Raw genomic sequence first — 22962 nt, 5'->3', positions numbered from 1 at the left:
ATGCAATTGGTTTAAGTAAAACATTTGAATTAGGTGTTAACTATCTGTTGATAGTTGCTATCCAGCATAAGGATTTTGTATTTAATTGAAGAAGTATCTGTATTAATTTCTACCATGGAAAATTTTCAGCTTTTCAATATAAATGATTGATTAGGTAAGTGGTGACATTAGTTTTAATAATTTATAAGAAATTAATTAAATAGTTAAGGTAGTATTTTATAAGTGATTTTATTTTGAGTTAATATCTTTAAGAAAAACTGCTCAAAAGCCTTATTTAGATATAGGCCTACCCTATATTGGAGATTTAAAGGATACTAACCTTTGTCACAGAAGTTATTTATTCCAGTGGTGATTATCTCTGTTTCTGTTTAATGAAGGAATCCGTGTGTGTGTGTGCGCGCGTGCACGCACGTGTGTGTGTATGTATGTGTGTGTAACATATTGCAATGAAGAGTCTATGATGCACCACTGCAATTTATTTAAAAACTAGAAGGGAAACATCTGTCTGCAAAGAACAGTAACAGTAGCAATTGGCTATTTTTTCCATTTTCTGTTGGCCTACTAAGCATTCTTTTAAAATAAATATATAAATAAAAATGTCTTTAGAAGGATCTTTAAGAGTATCCTGAAAAGCATTCAATACACTTTGGTGTATGAATGTCTTAGGGTGGCGATCAGGAGAGATGGATCCATTCTTGCCTCTGCCGCAACCTTGAATTGTGACCGTAGGCAAGTCACTTCCCCTCTCTGGGCCTCAGTTGGTGAAATGGGAGTAATACTAAGCTCCCCAGGTTCATGGTGAGGTTTTCCTTCATTAACGATTAAGGTAGTTTGAAATATTAGAATGTTGACATCATTGTAATTACACTTAGATATGAGAAGCTATGTTCCAAACTATTCTTTTTGTCACTTAATTTATTCCTGATTATTTTTCTTATGGTAGGACTATCACTACTAAAGATAAGATGCACATCATTGCTAGTAACACTTGCAAGTATGATTGAATAGCGCAAATAGAACAGAACTGTCGTGCAAACTTCAGGTTTTTAGGTTTGAGTTTAACCATTATAACAAACATTAGATATGGTGTTTTACTGTAATTTATATTTTGTTTTGATTTGTTTTCATTTTCAGTTCAAGCTCAACAGCTGATGCAAATTCAGAGGAAACAGCTAATTTGGAAAAAGGAAAATCAACATTAAACAAAGTTTTGGAGTCTTTTTGTTCATATCACTGGCAACAGACTTTGGCTATGTTAAAATTTTTAATACAAGAGGAAAATGTTCCTATAGTTTGCAGTTGCAAGCAAACACATTTGGTCCACTCTGAAACTCCCAGTTCCCTTGCTGAAGAGGATGTTCATGTTTCATTTTGCAATTGCAATGGACATATGCTGACAAAAAGGTGCTGTTTACAAAATCAAAGACCAAACACTTGTTTACCACCTCTGTCTGTTTGTATTAAAGATTTCCATTCTTTGTCATGCCAAGCTGTAGCGATTGGATGTATTAAGACAATGGTGAACAAAGCATGTAGTTCTCATAAGTATTGTGCTGAACAATTGCAAAATTATAACAGGCATTCTGGGAAAGCAGCAGCATGTACATATTCAACTAAGGATTGTGATCTCTTGAACAGCATTAAAAATTTGAGTAGATCTCGCAGCCCATCACCACCTCCACTATCACCTGTACAGAGTAAAGAATTTGAATCATCGGAAGGATTGGTTATAGATTTTCCAACTTTAGACAATAACAAGCTTGAAATATCCATCAACCAGCCTCCATCCCTCTTGCCAGCTGAAGGAAGCAAAGGAGAATTTGAATATGAAGGTAAAACAGGCAGAGGAAAAGAGGCCGAATATTCAGATGGAACGTTGCTATCAACAGACCAAGAAAGCAATGATTATTATGTAAATTCTGAGAAGGCTGAGAAAGGTGAACATTCTGCCATTTTTCAAGATTTAATGGACCGTATTAATGAAAAGTTAAAATCAATAGATACTACAGATATTGCAACAAATCTTGTAAAGCTTTCTAGCAGTGACAGGGCACCAGAAAATGATATCAAATTGGGAGACTTCATAACCTCTCTCTTGCATAATGCTAAAGCAAGTGATTACAGCTTTATGGAATTACTTCACCAACATGATAAACAAATGGAAAATAAAATTATACAAACACGATTTCGCAAGCGTCAGGAAACTTTATTTGCAATGTATAATTCGCCTGATTCACCATTCATTCGACGACAGTCTTTGCAAATCAAGAGGGAGCTTGCAAGCCTTGATGGAACTCTTGTAAGAAAAAGGTCAATTTCAGAGAGAAATGCAAAGAAATCTACAAAAAAAATCGATAAAATATATCCAAATAAAAGACACAGTTTTACTGTGATAGAAGATGAGACTTTGCAACATCTTGAAAGTAATCCGTGTGTGAATTGCCAAACCAAACCGATGTGCTTTCCTGTACACCAAACAGAGCCTTTCAAACTACCTCTTACTAATTTTCAAACCAGCTCCGGCTTTCTAGTTCTTTCAGAAAACAGTCCTATTGCAGCCAGCCAGCCAAAACTCACAAAAACACAAGGAGATTGCGCATCCTTAGGAGAGACTGATCAGATTCCTCTAAAGGATGAGAGTAATGGAATCTTGGGCAGAACTAAACGTAACATTGTGCCTCCTGGATGGTACTCGGTGTATGTAACGAACAATATTGTGTTTAGAAAGTCATCCAATGCAAAAAAGTCTTTAGAAAGTTTGGAAAAAATGAAAATAAAGAAAGATGGTCATGCTGAAAGATGCAGTGACATAAATATAAGCAAAATTGTGAGAGACACAAATCTGCAAGTTGTTGTAGAGCGTTTAGAAGATACAATAAGCTTAGCCAGAAAGACTAACAACTCATTGCTGGACAGTTACAAAATAAGCCAAAAATTAAAAGATAATGTTTATGAACAAGTTATGAACCCAGCTGCTAGAAGAGGCTTACCCTTCACTCTGAGTGAAATGGGATGCACAGGACAAAGCTTCCTTCCACACTCACATGTGCCAAGCAGCAGTAAAACCAAAACTCTGAGTGTGACAACAAACAAACGAGAAATGGTTATAGATCAAGAAATTAATGATAGCCTTTTGAAAACTCTGACCTTTGATTCATCCAGTTCGACTTCTAATAATGAGGATATGCATACAACTTCTGTAGCTGGGGAGATCTCATCTCCCTTAAACTACTCTAGTCCTATTAAGCTTATGTTTGTCTCAGAGGTTAATAGTAGTGAAGGAGTCAAATATACATTGACATCTGCAGCTGCATCTTCTAAAGGAAGCACAGATATTTGTTTGTTTCAGGGGCACGTAAACACTTTGTTAGACAAACAGGCCGCAGGAGATCTTTCTCATGCAATCTGTGTCAAGGATCGTGATTACAATGAAAATGATACGAAGGAAGAGTCAAGTTGTGTTTATGCAGAAGCAATTACAAGCTCTTGTCCAGTTGGTCAAACTAACTTAAATGACTCAAAACAAAATGACGAAGTTGTGGAGAAATCAAGCAGTAGCAGTGAATCAGTTTTAAAAAGAAAACCTGGCAGACCAAAGAAAATAGGTCCTCAAGTTGTTAAGCAGGTTAAGAGACCTATTGGACGGCCCCCAAAACCAAAAATAGATGTGACTGAAAGCACAGAACGTAGACCTGAACTGAGCAGTGACGGTAAAAGTACCAAATCTGGTGCAGCAGTAATAGAAGAAGTTAACAGCAACAAAAATATTACTGTGACAGTTGTTTTCGGAAGGTCAAGAAGAACTAAGAGACATGTTTCTGAAGGTAATCTAAATGTAATCGGTATTCTGCCCACACAACACATTGATTCTAATTTTGCTAATCACCACAGCAAAGCGAGGCACGATGCAGAAAGTGAAAATGCTCTGACTGAAATAGTAAAAGCCTTACAGAATTCTTCTACTGAAAATGAGGTGTCTGGTTATGACTATGTCAGACCTATCAAGAGTAACCTAGCATCACCACATCCTTGCAGCAATATTATACGGCCAATTAAGAAACCGTTAACCACCATTCGAAAACCTGGTAGGCCAGCAAAAGTAAAAATCTCCGGCATATCAGTGACTGTTAATAGAGTTTCACCTCAGGAAAGAAAAGTGAGTATTAGTAACTGTTTGCCTCCTTTGCAACAGCAGACCGTGTTAGAAAAAAACATACCACAGGAGAGAAAAAATCAACTGTGCAATAACATAGGTCAAGTAAAGAGCATGCAGAAAGATTCTAGAGAGGATGGATCAAACAATGTCATTGCAACAGTGTCAAGAAAACGTGAAATTCCGTTGAGACATTCTGCTAGAGACAGAAAACCCTCACTGCATTTTTTACATTCATTAGCATCTTCTAGTGCGTTTACTTGTAGAAGTGCCTTACTACATAAATCTTACAAACTCCATCTGAAAAAAGCTAAAGATCGCAAGGAAAAACATAGGCAATCAAATCAGAGCAGAGCATCAAAAGATACCTCAGAACTGAGAAATTCAGGAAATGCAAAAAAGGATCTTAAGGATGGTGGTGAATTTGGGCCCATTAATGAAGTATCATCGGATCCCATTTTTTCATCAAATCCCTCTCTCAGGTGGTGGGCTACTTCCACTTCAAGTGACACTTTATTGGAAGAACTAAATAATAGATTTGAACAGATAACTAATACCTGGTTGCGAGTGGGGGGAAATGAGTTTGATAAATGTGTATGTGAAAAAAGGGATCCCATTGAACAAGAGTGTAATACTGAAATGTCAAACCATTTAGACTCCTGCCTTGTAGAATTTGAAACATCACCTATAAAAATGCTTTTTCAGAAAAAGTGTGATATGAATGAACTCTGCACCTGGTTTATGCAAACTACAGAAACACAGTCGCTCTCTCTAGTGAGGAAGGCAAATGCTCGCAATCCTTTAGAAGTAGTTAGTACTAGAGAGATAAAGATGGAAACTAAACAATCTGATCTTAGTAGCTGCCCTTTCAGAAAGCACTTTAAAAAGTTTGCACTATCCTCTCCTTCAAAACCAGCAGGGAAATTACAAATATTACATAACATGGTGAGGTCTCCAGTCTTAAGCATGAAAAATAATTTCATGTTAGCCAGATTAAAAAGAAATGAATTTAAGAAGTTACAGTGTGATAGGTGGGGGCAAACAAAAAAACTATATAATCAGGCTCCCGGAGGCTGGAAATCAAAAAAGAAAAATTTACCGTTCTTTTGCCAAAGCCAGTTGTTTAAAAGTCCAAGTGGGGAAACCAATGATGAAATGCCCAAGCTCCAGGAAAAAAATACGGTAGAAATCCAGCCCACTCAGACTTTGGTAGACTCTCACAGTATCCTCTTGCCAACTGAAAATGAAGCCAGAGATGTTCAACAGATGATGGGATCTTCTGACTTTAACCAACATCCTGGTTTAGCAAATATACTTAAGTCACATGCAGAGACAAATGGAACAATTTGTTGCCAACAAAACATTAGAAAAGAACAAAGCCAAGATAAACTGTTTCAAAATACTTGGAAAGCCAAAACCTTTAAAGATTGTAGAATATTTCTGAGAAAAATCAACCATATTGAGCAGCACAATTCATTTAAGTTAAATAATGTCATTTATTCTCCTGAAGCTGTTGAAAGTAAGAGCAATCAGGCCTATATGGAAGAAAAAAGACATCCTCTTTTAAGATCCTATTCTACTAAGCAAAATGCATTAAAGAAACAAGAAAATGAAATGGAAACAACTAAAGGATCTAATTCTTCTAAAGTGACTGAAAGGCTGGATGACCAATTTCACAGCAGAAAATTTAGTGGTGGTGTAAACCATGATGATAATCCTGCTGGTAGTTCTGAAGTCCTTATCAGAATAAACAAAAGAAAAAGTCCACAATGGGATACCACTGACACAAATATAAGAAAAAGGCATAAGAGACAATCATGCAGTAGTGGACAAATGGCAACTTATTACCCAAAGTACCAAGTAGGTAAGTTCCTGTTCCCCCCTTCATCTTAAAATTGCAATCTTAAAGAATTGGAGAAGTCAAACAACTAAGCACTTTGGATTTATTTTTTTTATTGCATGATACTCAGATACTAATTTCAGCGAAGTCATGAAATTAAACATTGTATAGCATCAGAATAATGCCAAAAGTGCAATTTTAAAATGTATATGATATTTTACACAAATCGTTTAGCTACGGTAGGTGTGTTACATTCTATTACAGCTGTAACACACCAAGATAAAAGAGAAAGAGGTAACTAATACAGTTCAGACAGACAACAAATCAAATTCTGACATATCTGAAGTCAGTCGCAACTGGTTATTAATTTCAAAAGGAATAGAATTTTATTCCACTGCGTAGTTTCTCATATTGTGAGGAAGGGTAAATTCTAAAATGAAGCAGAAATTCAGTGTATTAACATATAGCTGTTTAAAAAAATTGTTATTGAATGATTTCTAATGTAAATCTGTAATGGTTTTATAATTATACAGCAAAAGATAGTAGTATGTACTTCTAAGAAGTATTAATTCAGAGATCCGTTTTAGTATCCATTCAGCGCTGACTCGAAAGGATTTGCGCATTGAATCCTTAGAGAACAATTTAAAATGCAAAATTATTCTACACAAATACAATATACAGTTACTATGCTAAAGGCATTGGCTTGGAATCTTTTTAGGCTAGTGTGAAATTAAATCCCTTTTTAAAGCTAGATATTTATAATACATTGTAATACAACTGTGATCTCAGAAAGGCCATTATATTACAAAGAGGGTACACTTGTGAAATTATTTCTTTTGTTGGGTGAAGAGATCTCTTGAAACAGAAGTCTCAACTCATTTCAGTAAAATACCTAAGGTGTGAAATACTCACCAAGTTAAAAAAAAAAAAGTTCTACAATGGGAATTAAATTACTGCAGAAGCAAGAAGCATTCATTTGTAGAAACAATATTGTATTAGCTAATCTGATTATATTGCCCGAAGAATAAAAAAAACTATTCAAAATATTAGAGCGAAATCTAATGTCCCCCTTTGTATTCCACATTGTAGAAAACTGTCCCTGATAATAAACTGAAAAGTTAATTTAAATTGTAATATAAACAATATTATGGCTCTTGTATACTTTATTTCTTTTGTGCTTTATGTCATATCTAAAATTCTTCATATTAGGCTCATTCAGTGTAACCCTGCTTTTCCAAAGACGAGCTTTTCCTATCTTTAGATTATTATTTTGTATTTTAATTCACTGATTTGGGGCCAACCTCAACATAAAAAACTTGGTTTTAAGAAGTTCAAACCTTCACACAAGATTGCTGTAAAAAAGCCGGAACTAGAAAAGGAAAGGGTAACATCTGTCTGGTTTGGGGGTTTATTTTACAAATTAAGAAAGAGCTCTCTCGTACTTTTATGTCATAATTTTGACAGTAGTTGAGAAAATTTTGCATTCAAATTATATTTATCTTTAAACATTTTCTTGCTATGGCAATGTAAGAGCTATTGCTGTGATACGGTCTCATGTTAGTTTTAATTGGGACTCAGTTTTATTTACCTGATAACTTTCCTCCTTTAGTTTTGGATCTTTAGGAAATCTGATAACTGTTTTAATATTTTACATTATTTCATTTACAGTTTTTGTTGTTTTCCCTTTTACTCATAGTTCCTCATATCAATCGTTGTCCTTAGAAGGGATATGACAAAACATTCATTGATTAAGTAAATGTTAAAAGACAAAGATTCTGGCATTTTCTCCACACCTGTAACCTCAAACCTTTTTTAGGGGTACTGTTGCAGTATTAGGGGATTGTCCGATACAGAAAAGGATGTTGTGTTTCAGCATGTTGATTCAACATTGTGTACTGTCTGCACTAGCAAAGGAAATCATACAAACATTTTTAGTCTAGAGTATAGCTACTGACTAAAAAGAAATAACATGATTTCTAGCTGTGCATGCATGTGTTTTCAAACATATTTCCTGCATCTGGAAGTTTAATGCACATGAAAACATCATCATTCATTCGTATGTTCTTTCAACTGTATTTTTGTTGATGTGGTATGCTGAACTTTATCATTGTTCTGTTGTCATGCTTGAAATGTTCTTATATACACATTTATGGTCAATATTTAAAGTTTTTCTTCAAGTTTTACTGATCTTGGTGTCTTACCAAATACTCTTGAAAGACAGAGGTGTTATGATGCTGTTTTATTGTGAAGCATTGTGGCAGGTAGGCAGAATGTTGTTACTGAATTTTCATGTATACTCAATTTTTGTTAGAATGTGCAAGTGAAGATAAAGCAATTGAGTTGTTACAGCTCAAGGTAGTCTTGAGCAACTAGAACTATCCATGTACTCATTGTAGTAGCAGAAGAGAGTCCATCACGTTTTTGTATTGCCTTTTTTACTCAGCATAATGTGGGTGATAGATACGTTGGTCCATATGCTGTTTGTTACTACTTGACTTCTGAACTGTTGCTTCAACAATGCATTTGATGTGTTGAGGGGCAGTTCCCTTTTTACTGTAAATCTGTGTGCTGACAGTTTTAATTTCTTTAGCAACACTGAAACATTATTACTGTCTGTGGTGGCAATGAAAATTACATAATTATGTTTTCAGGAAAGCATTTATGTTTCTTTCTGTGAGGGTGGTTCAGTGTGTTTCCTTATAATGCTGAAGACCACATTCACATGCTTTGGACTTGGCCAAACTAGATCCAAAAATGCTTCAAGAGAGCCAAGCTAAAATAAGAGAAACTATTATCCAACAATAAAACGGGACACAATATGAAACTCCATTTTAGGAACTTATAATCTACTGAATATTTTAAAAATCTGCTTTAGAGGATGTGGATTTATCACAGGTGCCAAGGAGGCTGTGGACCTACTACAGTAGCAGGCAGTACTGCATGCTGTGATGACAGGGCATACCTGTCTACTTACCCTTTGTGTCAAGGTGGGAGTTCACATAGAAAAGCTTTTAAAAATCAATTCCAATCACTTGAAGCTAGGATCTTTTCTTCATCTAAAATGAACTTTTTCATTTTCTCCCTTATAATATGGCTTTTCTTCAAGTAGTCTGGAAGTTTTAGAAGAAAATCTATTGTATTTCTTCGCAGAGAATATAAATTTTCCATTTTAATTTTTCCTTTTATTTGAATGCTGTTTTTAAATGCTATCTTAATGAGATCAAGTTAGTGTAGTACTTAAAATGAGAATTTGCTAATCTTTGTAATTATTTCAAAGTTGACTACAAGAGTTAGGAGTCTAACTATGAAAATGGTATTTTTATGAGTCTAATTGGTATCTTGATTCTGCATGTAAAATAATACCTGTTTTAATCTGACAACAGACAAACTTTTCATAAACTTTCTATTACCGTAAATTTTCTTAAAATTGGGAGGGAAAATTGTATGAACTCTTTACACATCTATATTAGTATAGCATTAATGCTCCAGTATTGTTGCTTATTTGCCTGATGGTAGGGCAATCCAGTAGCGATAAGGCTACACAATGTGAATCGCTTTCTTACTACTGCAGAAGACGTTAGTCTCACACCAATGATCCAGTGACAAGAAAGATTGTTTTTACCAAGTCCCTTCAGCTTTCTCTTTCATGAAGGAGCACATTCTACACTCCTAACGTGGAACAAATTTAAAACACTGACTTAGGTCAAATGCAAGAGGGACATAGTGTAACAGTCATTCTGTCTGTTGATTTTGAGAAATCCTTTTCAACCACCATCTCTTAGCTCTTTTCACAAAGGCTTTTCCTCACAAGGTTACTTGGCTTCAGAATAAGTTTCACCTGTGATGCAGAGTAAGCAGATACAAATTTTCATCACTCTAATTGCCAGACAAGAAGTCGCTTTTTCCACAGCCAACCATAAAACAAAGTAAGAAAATTAATAGAAAATGTAGAAACAATATTGAAATGAATGACTATTCTCAGTAAGTGGGCCATTTTTAATGGCAGAATTATAAAAGCAGAAAGGTAGACTTGATATATAGTTGTCTATACAGGTATAATAAATCCTGACTCATTTAATGAACTTAATGGTCTCTGCCTCATTCCCCTTAATGCAACAACAGCAGCTCCGATACCACACTCTAATACACTCTGGAATTCCACTTGCCAAATGCAGTTATATAGTCTGTCCTTCCCTTGTCTTTCTCTCCCATCATATGATCTAGTATGAGGTGTAAAAATTTTGGGTGGTGTTTTCCTTTTAAACTGTGGTCATTCACATATTGCCTTGTGGTACGCTGTTCCTCATGTTCTTTTGAGGATTCTGAGCTAAGGATTTTTACTTTTCCTTATTTGAATAGTAGGCGTCTTTTGAAGAACTCCACCCTGAAGTCTTTCATTTCCTTTACCTGCAAGGAAATTTCTGTAGTTCAGTGTCATGATCATTAAGCTTTTGTGTAGGATTTATATACCTAGTTTTATACCTAAGTGGGGGGTTATTCTCATCATTTTATTCAGTATTGTTTTGTTATCTCTTTGTAATTTGATTTCCTCAAAAACAGAGAATATCATATTCATGCTTTCCTATTTGTTCTCAGTCCTGAGGAAGTGGTTAAATTTTTCAGCTTTCTTTAGGGAACTGATAAAACTATATAAATATAGATATGCTTCTGTCTTTCTGCTTAAGCCTTTCTCCAGAAGACAAAATAGTAGTTTTCCTAGGCTTGCCTAGCACTTTTGAAAAGATGACAAGTACATATCGTTTTTAAAATCCTCTCTTCTGTTAAGAGTTTACTGCCTTAAAGTGGAGCTTTGGTTGATGTTAGATAGAAAAGTACACAGCTTGCGACGATGTTACTTGTAAATGAAGTATTTATGTAGGCAAATCATCACAAAGTAGGGTAATTATACTGAAACAATTCCACATGTTGGTATTGAGCTCAGGGAAAATAGTCCTGCTCAAGAAAGATGCTTTCATTCATAGAGGTATGTGTATTGTGCCTTCATTTGCATTCCTCTATCATGTATATGCTAAAGCTAGTGGTGGTTTTTTTCTCTCACCAAATTTTTGTAGTGTCTTATACCAGAATCTTCAGTTGGTTACATTCCAAGTGCTGATTCTAGTCCCAGACTCAAGGGGAAGATTTACAGTGGTGTGAGATGACTGGGCTGTTCTTTGCATGTACTCTTGGGTAGATTTTCCTTCCCTAATTCCTCTTCAGTCAATCAAAAGATAGTTGTAGTCTGTCCTTTGGTGATTCGACACCTTCTTCAGATTTTCAAGCCAAATATAATGCCACAGTTATTCACTGTTTATCCTTTTGCTAGCAGTGTCCTTTCGTTTTGCTATAATGACACAGCTGTGCCTTAAAGACATTGTTTAAATTTGAGACTAGTAGAAATATGTTCATTATTTTAAAGTATTTCAGGAGAAACTCTAAACATTTGTTTGCAGGGCTTTACAAAGTTATGCTAAATATTATTAACTTACTGAAATTTTGTTTCAATTCTAGGGAAACATTGGGTAGCTGTTAGAAATTACATTTCATTTTTTATGTTCCTTCCTTGTCTTCATTTTGTAACTGCATATTAATTTAATACAAATGATATTTTTGCCCTATTTTAAGGACAGCATTTTTTATCATAAGACCTTTTTTCTCTGGTGTTTCCTACGTCAACACGAAAAAGACAGACTCTCTGCCCTTTAAAATGGCCTTGAATCTTGAGCATTACCAGTGTACTGAGTGTTTCTGAAAGCTCTTGACAGCCTTCAGATCCTAATTAAGCCAGACATTTTTACAACTATCAACAACTCATTAGATGGACATATCTGAATGGAAATTGTTTTATATGGGAAGCCCAAGATTTTAAGAGCAGCATTTTGCATTCACATGCACACACCACTACGACGTCATAGCTTGACGGTTTTGCCCTGAGTGGTAATGGAGGTAGTGCCATGCGTCGTGGTCTCAATGTAATATGAAACATGACGGTGTTTTGGGTGCGTAATCTGGCAAAGAAAGTTTATGGAGGCCTCATTGACAAAGTTTACTTCCTAGTTATTTAAAAGATATTATGAGATAGTTTAAAATAAATCAGAAGAAAATGTTTGGAAACCCAATTTATGTTTTTTAACAAATACAAGTTTATAGAAATGTACCATTTACAGACCTGTACCTATATATATTTCTATAGGGATATGTGCTACCTATGAACTGAGAACATTTCTAATGTACCATTTTAAGAGAAAATCAGTTCTTTGAAATACTGCAAATAAAACTAGATTGAGGTCTCCATTTAGAAGTTAATTGGCATTTTTAATTACTTTGTTGTTTGCAAGAATTTTTTTAATAGTGCTTTATTAAAAAGTAGAAAAGAAAATAGAAATTATTTCACTTAGTCAAATAAAATATTAAAGTTATTGTAACTGAGCAATAATTAAAATGGACTCCGCACATCTCTATCATGTTCCTAACTAGATTATGACTCAAAATAATGTTTAGATTGGTTGCAGTGTACTTCTTTGACAAAATAATGCTGCTGTTGAGACACATCTCTCTCCATCTTCTTCTGTCGTCTTGAATTACTTCAGTTTTCATATCTCCTCCGTTACTTCTTTTTCCTCCTTAACGGATTGCCAGCTTTCAGCTGCCTGACTTGTTTTCTCATCTAAATGCTCGTTTTATTTCTTTTTTCTCAAGGTGTGATTTTTGTCAACATGATTTTTAATATTACTTGCTTTAATAAGTCAGACTAGCTATGTTTTCCCTGCAGCATTCTACCTTTTCTCCTCTCTCACAGAAGCATAGGAAGTGTGCACACTTTTTCAGGGAGGCTGAGGAGCCCAGACAGGATATCTCACCACTTCCCATAATGGTTTAGCTTGCATAATGAAAATTACACCACCTTCATTGACTATCTCTTCCAATGTTAGCTATTCCACTGCTTTTTATATATCATGGTACGTACTTGTATATCCTTGTATTTTTACAGCAATCTAGCATTGACTTGTGCTTCATATGTGATGCACAATAGCCGCCTGCACCTTTGTTAAAGAACTGCCTAACCTGCGTTGGTACTTTGCCGTGCTTCCTGCTGACCTGTGGTTTATTTCACACCATTGCTTTTATTCATTTATTTTATTCAGATCCATGTCCAAACCACTGTTTGGATCATTCAGAGCCTTACACTCTGGTTGTTCCACATTCATCTGCATCTGCTCTTCATACTTTGCCCTCCTTTAGTGCCAAACTTTAATTGATTCTCAGATCACGCATGAGCTCTCTTTTTTTCCAAGCTGTATCTTTGTGCGTACCAAAGAATACTCTCAGGAGCACTGCAGAATGACTGCAGCCCAATTTTGTTCTCTTTTTTGTTTTTTACTGCGTATTTGTCGTTGTGTACTTCCACTGGTCCATCCTGTCTCTTAGACCTGAGAAGAGATTTATAGTATCATATGAGCAAGAAAGATGTCAGTCAGCTTTTGTCATAGATTTCTTCAAATCCAGGTATGGAAAATCTTTTCTAAATAGCCATGCCTACTTTTTAATCCACTGTTTCTTATTGAAGACCAGGTAACTTTTAATTTTTTTCCTACAGTGTAAAGATACATGTATTTTCCAAAATCAGGATGTATAAACAGACTTTGTCTTCCTAGCTCCATGCTTTTGGACCAAAAGCTCTACACGTTATAATTCTAGAAAAACTGCTGTCTCTGCTCCCATTCTTGTGGCAAATTGCACATTCTGTTCTTGTGGAACAGGTCTAGCAATTCCTATTTCTCTTTCCATTTTTTCATAACTGAAGGAAGGGGACCTTTTCCTGATGCTGATTTCTCATGTTCTAGACATCAGTAAAGGCTGCTTAGATTATTCTTCGGTGTTCTTTGGAGTACAAATAAAGCTAACTATTGCTTTATTGAGAGGATGTAAATCTTTAGTGAGAAACTTGATGCTTTACAAAGACCTACGCTTTTTTTCTGTATTCTTTTCTTTGCTTTTGTCAATCTGACAGATTTTACTGTCTGATTTGTTCTTTCAGCAGCAGAAATTCACCTGACTTATGTCTGCATTCAGCTTTATCAGTTCCTTACCACAAATTAAATTTAGACAGCAGTTTCAAAACTTCTCTTTCGATGGCTGTGCCAGCTCACCTCCTCTCCATCCTCTCCTTACAGGCCTGTGCTCCTTTCTGTCTCCACTTCCAGGTATATGTAAAAGGAATCTGTGCTTCTGTCTTTTATTGTGGTTTATCCATAGGTGGGGCAGGTAGCTTAACTTGGCTGTAGCTCTTTCTTCAATGATGATCGACTTTAGACCTGCTTTTCTTATTGTGTGCCTGCCAGTAGAAATGGCCTTAATTTAACATTGGCTTAGGACTTAAAATCCTTTCAAAAGCATAAGCCTATGCATTTCTCCTTGGTTTTGAATGTTTTATATCAGTTGTCAAGCCATTAGTGAGTAATGTGACTACAGTCTTCATGGTTTTCCAAGCAGGTCTTAGGCAGGTGTTCCTATTCTGTTTTCACTTTGCAGCTCAGGGTAGAATATTTCTAAATTCTAGTCCTACTAAGAATCAGAATAATAAGATTTTCACATTTCATATTGAAATACTTGCATACACAAAAATTAAGATGCTTAGGGAAATCAGTCTTCTCAGATAGATCTTGTCACAGGTTCCTCTTATCTAAGGTGTGAATTTCACAAATAGGCAGAGATTATACTTGGTATTTTACTGACACAGGCTTGCCCTCAAAGTTGTGTATTTCAAACTATTGACATTTTTATTATTTGCTTCAAAGAATGAATTTGCTTCCTATACATGAAATGGCAGTCTAGCTGAAATTCTTGTCTAGAAGCTGTAAGAATAACATATTTTTCTTAATCAAAAAAAATATTGTCTTATTTTCACTTAGATGGTGCTTTTTTATCTGTGTCATGTTTTCCATTTGGAATGGAGCCCAAATTCGGGGGGGATTACTTAAAGTTAGGTTTCGGTGTTCTTATTGGGGGACTTAGTATACATTTCAAAATACTGAGCAACAATCTTTTTAAGAAATTTATTTACAATACAAATATAAATTTAAAGGCTATATTTAAGGTGTCCATTCTTAAAACTGTGGCAGTGTTTCTTACCTGCCTTTCTAGTTTAAAGTTCCAGACATGCGTGTTTGAAGAAATTCTTCTTTTGTATATATTTGTTCCCGAGACATTTCATATTTATCAGTTTACTACTCACAGCTGTTTTTAAATTATATTTAAGTAGTAGAAATCTCAGAAAAGGAAATGACTTATTTGCAAATTATTGTTTGACCTTCCTTAATTCAGAAGTCTGGTGGCTTATAAACCACCCTGGGACTGTCTCCTCATATTTCTGAGAAGATCTCCCTCCATAATATGATTGCATTTGTAATGTCAAAAAATTATTGTGAATTAAAGATTTGAGATTAATCTAGCTCAAATGACAAGATTTACATAGCTGCATTCATCGCAGTATTGAGATGGTGGCAGAACAGCCCGAACCAGCACACTCTGTTCTGACCCTCCAAGCCTTATTGTACCTTGTTCGAGAGCATTTTTAATTATGAATAAGTAGAATAAAAAACCTTTTTCTGTTACAGTAGGTTTCTAAGGCCACGCAACAGTACTCATCTGCACAACAGGTGTTTAGGGTTTTTTTCATTTATTTGCATGCTTCTAGCTTCTAATAATTCATAGAAATCAGGTAGCTTACCTTCATGGAACTGATGATCAGTGGCAGACTTGTTTCACGGCAGTGCCTAGATGCTAAGAATTAATTATGTTCATCATAAAATTAGTGGTGCTTCCTTTCAACTGTTAGATTCTTAGCTCGTTTTTGTTTCCAAGATCTTTGAAGACAGTATGCTATGAACGATTTGAGATCATAGGACTATTTTTTTCCTTAACAGGGTTAATACTATCATCACTAGTAAATTATGCCCTCAAATTTTATCACTTCATACCCATTTCAGTGACAGCTTCCTTGTTCTTTAAGAACCCTGTGCCTTCTGTGGACTGCTAAATAATCTGTATTACCACAAAACATAGTGATTCCTGTCAAAAAGATCACAGTTCTAAATAAGTTTCTAAGTCAGGCTGCTTTAATTAATTCTGACTTAAAAAGAGGACAGGAATGGTGCCTGGACTTAAACTTGTCAAAAATGACAAGAATGCATAGTGTATGCTGTATGGTCTTACTGTTGTGCCGTGTTCTTTGGAGACGAATTACTGATGTAAAAAGTGCAACAAAGATCCACTGCTATATAATTTTGTCTCTCTGCAAGTTAAACTTAAAGCTTGAACAGTGTATGGATGTTTCAATATATAGTTTCAGGAAATAGCTACCAGTAAGTAACCCTCTTTCGCTGATGTGCCACAAGTGCTCAGCAAATCCCTACTAGCCTCTCTTAGCTGTATTTCTCATGCATTTCATATGTATTTCATTCCTAGTTCTTCTTTCCACCCTTACTTTTTTTCCCTTCAAACCAAGAAAACATTTTTGAGTTAGTGTGAAGAGCAAAAGAAACTTTTCCACCATAATTTCAGCCTGGGACTATGCCTGGTTCTGACTTCTCACCCCATCTTTTTGTCTCCATTCAGTTCTCCTCTTGTCTTGGGTTCTGTCTTGCATACTGTTTTATTTGTCTTAGTGTTCCAGCTGTGTTTGTTAAACCCAGCTCTTACATCTCATTTTTAAAAGACTCCCTGAATATTGCTTATCATCCCCCCGCTTGCTTTGATCTAGTTGAGTATGCCATCTATTTCCAGTACATTTCTTTCTCAGATTCCCAAATGGGATTCCATCCACTCAGCTGAAAAACAATATTTCTTATTGCAATGAGAATGCACTTGATAAATGGAAATGAGACATTTCTTTGTAGATTTCTTTGTTGTTGCATTTTGCCATTGTGGAAAGATGAGTTCAGATTTTAGAGACAATAAATCTGCCTGTGTGTGCTTGGTTTACTTTAATTTCAATGTATGTTGCATTATCAAATCAATCTCTGTTTGAAAGCATGCCGAGGCTGCTGTATTCATTGCGGATTTTAACCTAATATATTCCACTATTTCCTTGTCTGGGAAATGTTCGAGTAGTTTGTACAGAGAAAAAATTTCTATGCTGCTAAAGGTTTACTATTTACAGTATTTTTGATACCTCTCTCTAAAAGCCTCAGCTCCGTGCTATATATCACAAATGCTTTTATGCTTTCTGGGCTATAAATTTGCACATTGGTGATGGTGCAGTTTAACAGGTTCAGTTTGTACAATTTTTATCAGACAGGAGGGTAAAAACGCAGTTTGACCAGCTCTCAGCTACTTGTGCAGGAGACATGTTCATTCTATTGAGCAAGTGTTGCAAACGATTTGGAGAAACATAACCCTACAGTGATACTTTCATCGTCATTTTAGAGCATACAAACACACATGTGATGGTAATCTCTTTGAGAGGAAATGCTGAGGAGCACCTAATAGATAGCAAACATTTATCCCTATTGGTACTTTTTCTGTGTGGCCTTGACATGTCGTAGGCACAGATAAACTCAGCAAATCTATGGACTTGAGCTAGCCAGATTCTTTTTAACTTTGTCATTTTCGTACAACAGGTATCAAATTCCTTTTTTACCTGAAGAACGCAGTTCCAAACTGAAAACAAGAAGCTCAAAGAATATTATTTTCTTTTTGTGCTTGGCAGCCTATCAACTTACGTAGTGAGCTGACATAGCTCTCACGTCCTATTAAAAATCAGTATTTCTGTTATCATAACAATAAGTTGAGTAAAACTAAAGAAGGAAAAGCAAAATTTCAGAAAAACTATTTGTATTCAATTAGTTTCAACTGGAAGTATATAAAAGAACAGGGTTTTCTTTAGCTTTTAGGAGCATGGGAAGGCCTGTTGTTTGCTCTAGTGGAGGGTTGAATTCAAAGACCTTTCTATTTAATTCCTTTTGCTTTAATGACAGGAGGAAGATTTCTTCTGAGAGAGACAATTCTTTTAGGTCCTAGCAGGCCTGGAGACATAACCACGCACAGGGTTGGCTGCTCAGCCAGGGGAGACCAGATAGGGCTTCAGAGTCCGTTGGCGTTGCTGTGCTTTGTTACAGTAACGTGGGCAATTACCTCTGTTTTCCAATACTGTTGAAAGAGTGAAATCAGAGATGATTTAGTAATGGTGACTTGGGCACTGAGAGTTACAATACCTGGAAAAAAATATCTAGGAGTCAGCACTTAACAACCAACTGACCTGTTGGTTGCCTGTGAGGGCATCCTCAGCTTGCATTGGCAAAACAGGGTGTGATGTCACTGTACATGCATGACCTTCGTGTGACCACATTCTCGCTGCTCTGTGCAGCACCCAGTGCCTCCTGCCATTCCACTAATTCACAAATGCTCACTCACAGAGAAGAGTCAAAGATCTTTGTAAGACTGAACATGGTCCTTATGCAGAGCAGTGATATAACACATGCTAAAGGACTGCAGAAACACACAGTTTACATCTCAGGGAGTTATTTTTTTTAAATTGCTATTGTTTCAGGTCAAAAAGGTATAGTTTGTTTTTTTTTTTACCGTCTAAGAAGAGACAAGAATGATCAGGATCCAGTTATTGTACACTCTGAAATATGAAATCTTTCAAATTAAGCAGTAAATATGTTACCAGCACTTCAAGAGTAGTTAGAGGATAAGGGTTGGTAGAGGGTAGTGTAATGAAAGATGAAAAAAAGCATTTGAATTTGCAAGAAATATCACTAGTTTATTATACATTATTAATAAAAAAATAAAGACTGTTTTCATCTTTTTGACTGAGCTTTTACCACTGTTGGCCTGTCTTTGAATTCACTACTGAAAGCAGAACTATTGAATGTGCCACAGCTGGAGTTCATGTTCCATCTTACAGCAGCACCTGTAGCTGACTTCCAAAAAGCTGACTGAGTCAATCCCAAATGAATAAAAACAAAACATGATAATTGCTGGACTAGTAAACAGATGGCTTCAGGTTTGGAAATGCCAACCTTTTTAGAGACCATGATGTAAGATCAGGAACTGCCTGTTGTCCAGGAAGTTAGAGGGACCTCCACCCTCTTACCGGGGGTGGAGAACTCCAGGAGGATGTAGAGTAGAGATACTCTACAGCCTAACTCCAAGCTTTACCCAAATACGCTGCATGGCTTCTGGTAACTTCAGTCTGTAACCTGCAGCTCTTCCTGCCAGGAGGGTTCTGTAGGAAACATCACTTTCTTTTGCTAGGCATGCTTAACACACAGTGCACCTTTTGTAAGCAGAGCAGAATAAAACTTAAGAGTAGAATCTGTTGATGGATCTGGCTGGAGAAATTCAACGGCTTCTATTTAATTTTACACCTTAATTATATTCTTTGCTTTAAAATTACTATTTAAATACACCATTTTCATACCTTATTACATCAACAGCTAGAAAATAAATTACTATAGGTAAAAGAATGAAGAGTGACATGAAAGACTAGGTGGTTAACAAATACATTCATGCAGATTTCTAACTGTATTCTTTTCCACTTTATTTTTACAAAGGTCAAATTTCCTAAAATACTTGAGCTTTTTATGTTGATGTTACCCATACTGGGGAACTGAAAAAAACATTAATTTTTTTCTATTCCTGTTTTTATGCCTTCTCGTAAAGTGCCACACTATCAAGTTTCCTAGAGTTCTTTTCTAAGAGGTAAATTACTGCATGACAATTACCAGCATATGCTTCAGTTCTAGTTTTGCAAATTCAGTCCTGCCTTTTACATCTTGTACAGAAATCTACAAAACCTGAGAGAGTAGGACAGTCCCTCCAAGAGGGAAACCATTATAGTCAACTACTTGGAAAGCGCTGGTTGGTAGTAGTGCAGCACGCCGCATTTTGATTTGCAGTGCAAGCACTGGGGAAGGATTTATGGTCACAACGACACCAAATCCAAGTATGCAGGATAGATAGATAACAGCAGTCTGTTACCGCTAGCAGTGGTGGTTGGAAAACAGGCCGTACCAATTTAGTACAACAACTAGTTTATCTACAGAAGTAACATGCCAAATTGTTGGAGAAGCCTGAAGCTTTAGCTTTTTCTGTCTGGCAGTTGCCTAGCATTAAATAAGTTTTATGTATCTACTGCTTTAAAAAATCAGTAGAAATACTGCTCTTTAAAGCCCTTTCCAGGTATATACTACTTCCTAGTTTGCAATTTCCTGATCCCCAAAGCATTTTTGTTCCTTTCAGATAACAAAAACCACCAAAAAAAAAACCCCAAAAAAACCAAACCCAACCACCAAACTCCAAAACAATATTCCAGGCCTCTCTCTTCATTTAGCTGTTGATTATTTCTGTTAAGAGTTTAAGTTTTGCTCCCTGGCCATGCCTGGAAAGCAGATAATCAGCAGGGGTGAGCAAAGCTGCAAGGTGGCAGAACTCAGCCCTAGCCCCATCTCATCTACACACTTAATCCCATGGTCATAAGGAAAGGCTTTGACTTGCCTCACAGCAAGCGAGAACAAAGGTTCAAGTCTGAAGAGGTGGTAAATTCAAGAAAGTAACCTTGCTGACTAAAGTCTGCTGTCACCTACCTTGCGCTCCGGGTTTCCTATGGGAAGCAAAAGATCAGAGCAACATGACTGTGTGCAAACCAGGAAAGAACCAAGGAAAAAGGCACAAGGCAAAACCAAGACAAAAAGAGGCAGAATAACAAGGACACAAGGAAATGCAGGGCACGGGAGCAGCACCACAGTTATGGAGGGTTAGGAACTAGGGTTAGTAAATTAGAAATGCCTGTTTCACTCCTGTGTCAGGCACACAGCTTTCGAGAGAGCATGCACAGAACTGTAAAAGAAAAAAAAAAAATTGTGTTTCAGATGATCTGTGAAAAATAACAATGACTTGTCACTTTAGCTGTTACATAAGCTGTCTTTCCCTCGTGCAATGACACAGGAAAAAGTTTAATCGGTCAATAGTATTTCAGTAGCACAAGCTAATACATTTTAGGTTATAGTTTTATAATTACTGAATGTCCTCAGCCAGACTGTTCACCCATGTGCACACTACACTTCAGGAGATTCAGGTCTTGATAATTTGCACCTGGTTTCCTGAAACACAGCAAGAAAGAGCCATGAAGAGCTATTGTTGTTGCTTAAACACTTCTTTGATAGGAGAAACGGTGTGCGGGTAGCTTATAGCATGATCATTACCTCCTACCCTTAATTACAATACAGAGAACTTTAGTATCTCAGTAATTGGAAGTATTTCCACCTTTGTATCAGTTTTGGAGTTCTTGAAATCTTTGAAGAGGATGGTGAGAAAGCATGAATTGCAGGTAGGAGACAGATCTCTGCAGGAGGTAGGCAGTAAAAAAGAAAAAAATAGTAGGGATGGAGCCTGTGAATTAACTCAGCCATTCCACTACAAAAGCCCAACTACAACATGGTGAGCACAGCACAGTCAAGTTCTGCTCTCAGAACGTAGTGCAGTAAAACAAACAACCAAACCAACTGTGTACACAATCTGCCACCACCTCATCTCGCCTCTTATCAGTTTGCTTGTTTGCAGGGGAAGAGGAAAGCGTACTAAACTTTTTCTCATTTTTTTTCCCCTCTCCCACCCCCACTTCTTTTCTCACAGCACGCTACAAGTGAAAGTCTCGGAGCCGCAGAATTCAATAGACATGAACACAGAAAATGAACATTTGAAGTCCATAAAGATGTGCCTTAATCAGCCCACTGAGTGGAATCTGAGTTTTTCAGCAGCATCTCTCGCCAGCTGTAAAGTTTTTAACCAAAATCTCAAAACTGATGAGAACAAATAGATTGCAGCTGTTCTTGCACTATTATTTTGTACATTGTCCTGATTTTTTTTCTGCTGAATAATAAGCATTTATTACATTGATCTTGAAATGATCTTGTGTGATTTGGCTTTATATTACTACTAGCATTATTCATTTTGATGTACTTTTTCTTTTTTTAAAGTTTCACATCTGACCATCATGAAATTCTTGCAGTACAAATTTATATCAGAATCAGATGTTCCCCTTTAATGGTATTGTGATTTTTCTATGTTAAGTTTAATTATTATTTCCCAATTTTATTTTTGTGCACGAAAGTTAATATATTATGTAATTTGTGGCATAGGTCACCATGTAAAGATTTATGGTAATGACAATTCAAACAAATCTGTAACAGGTGGAGACCGACTACCTCGAAGCAAAGCAGTAAAAAGGAAATTATCTGAGGAGATCTCCTTCACAAGTGGATTGAAATGTATCGAAGCACCAGTTTGTTTCTGCAGTATGCTTTCATCTTCATTTATCTTGAGAACTTTTGTGTGACAGTGTTTAATGACTGTAATATCTAAAAGAAAGGCCAAGCCTGCAGGAGAATCTCTTGAAAGATTGTCATTCAACGCATCTGTATCTGCACTTTTTGAGGTTTCTGCTAAATGGTCCTTCTTCCCCTTTTGTTTTTATGAATTTATGCCTGCCACCAATTAAAATGGATGTAAATGCTCTTCCTATTTCATTTTTTCCCCCCATGTACTTTGGAAACTCAATGTAAACATCAAAATTTTAAACTCTACTCAATGAAGTAGTAAATGGTTGTAGCTGACAACATTGTAGATGATCCATGCTTAGATCAGCTTTAGCAAGGTTCATGTACTTCATTCATCACAACTAGAGCTATAACAGCAGTTAGCATAAAACCATATATTTCTCTTTCCTACAGTCATACATTCAATAGCTAGAATAGAGGTTTCTTAATTCAGCTTCTTAAGATTCTATCTGTCCTGTACTTGCCAAGAACTAATTTTCCAGAAGGAAATTTCCTTAAAGACACTGTATTTTATAAAACAAAAGTTTTAAGGATTCACTTAAAATTACCATCTTACTTAACAAAAATGAAGATGCAATTCTTCTTTACAGAAGCTTGTTGGTTTGCAGGTGCAATCCAGTAACCAA

The 22962-nt window shown here is 36.1% G+C and overlaps 1 protein-coding gene across 7 annotated transcripts in view; it reads left to right on the top strand.

The window, feature by feature from the left end:
* LCORL (ligand dependent nuclear receptor corepressor like) overlaps positions 1–22728 on the top strand; it is an 84246-nt gene extending 61518 nt beyond the window's left edge. Inside the window, exons 7-8 of one of the 7 annotated variants that reach the window (XM_054823847.1) lie at positions 1135–6013; positions 21633–22728. In XM_054823847.1, the coding sequence (XP_054679822.1) occupies positions 1135–6013; positions 21633–21692 (4939 nt within the window). In that variant the 3' untranslated portion in view covers positions 21693–22728. Of the gene's footprint in view, positions 1–1134; positions 7137–21632 lie in introns of those variants that run through there. The other 6 variants (XM_054823849.1, XR_008576847.1, XR_008576845.1 and 3 more) reach the window with 6 other exon arrangements.
* Positions 22729–22962: the final 234 nt, after the last annotated feature.

Source organism: Grus americana, chromosome 4 (assembly GCF_028858705.1).
Source record: "Grus americana isolate bGruAme1 chromosome 4, bGruAme1.mat, whole genome shotgun sequence".
NCBI classification, from domain to species: domain Eukaryota; kingdom Metazoa; phylum Chordata; class Aves; order Gruiformes; family Gruidae; genus Grus; species Grus americana.
Note: the sequence above shows the minus strand (reverse complement) of the source record. Positions and strands in the feature narration are given on the sequence as shown.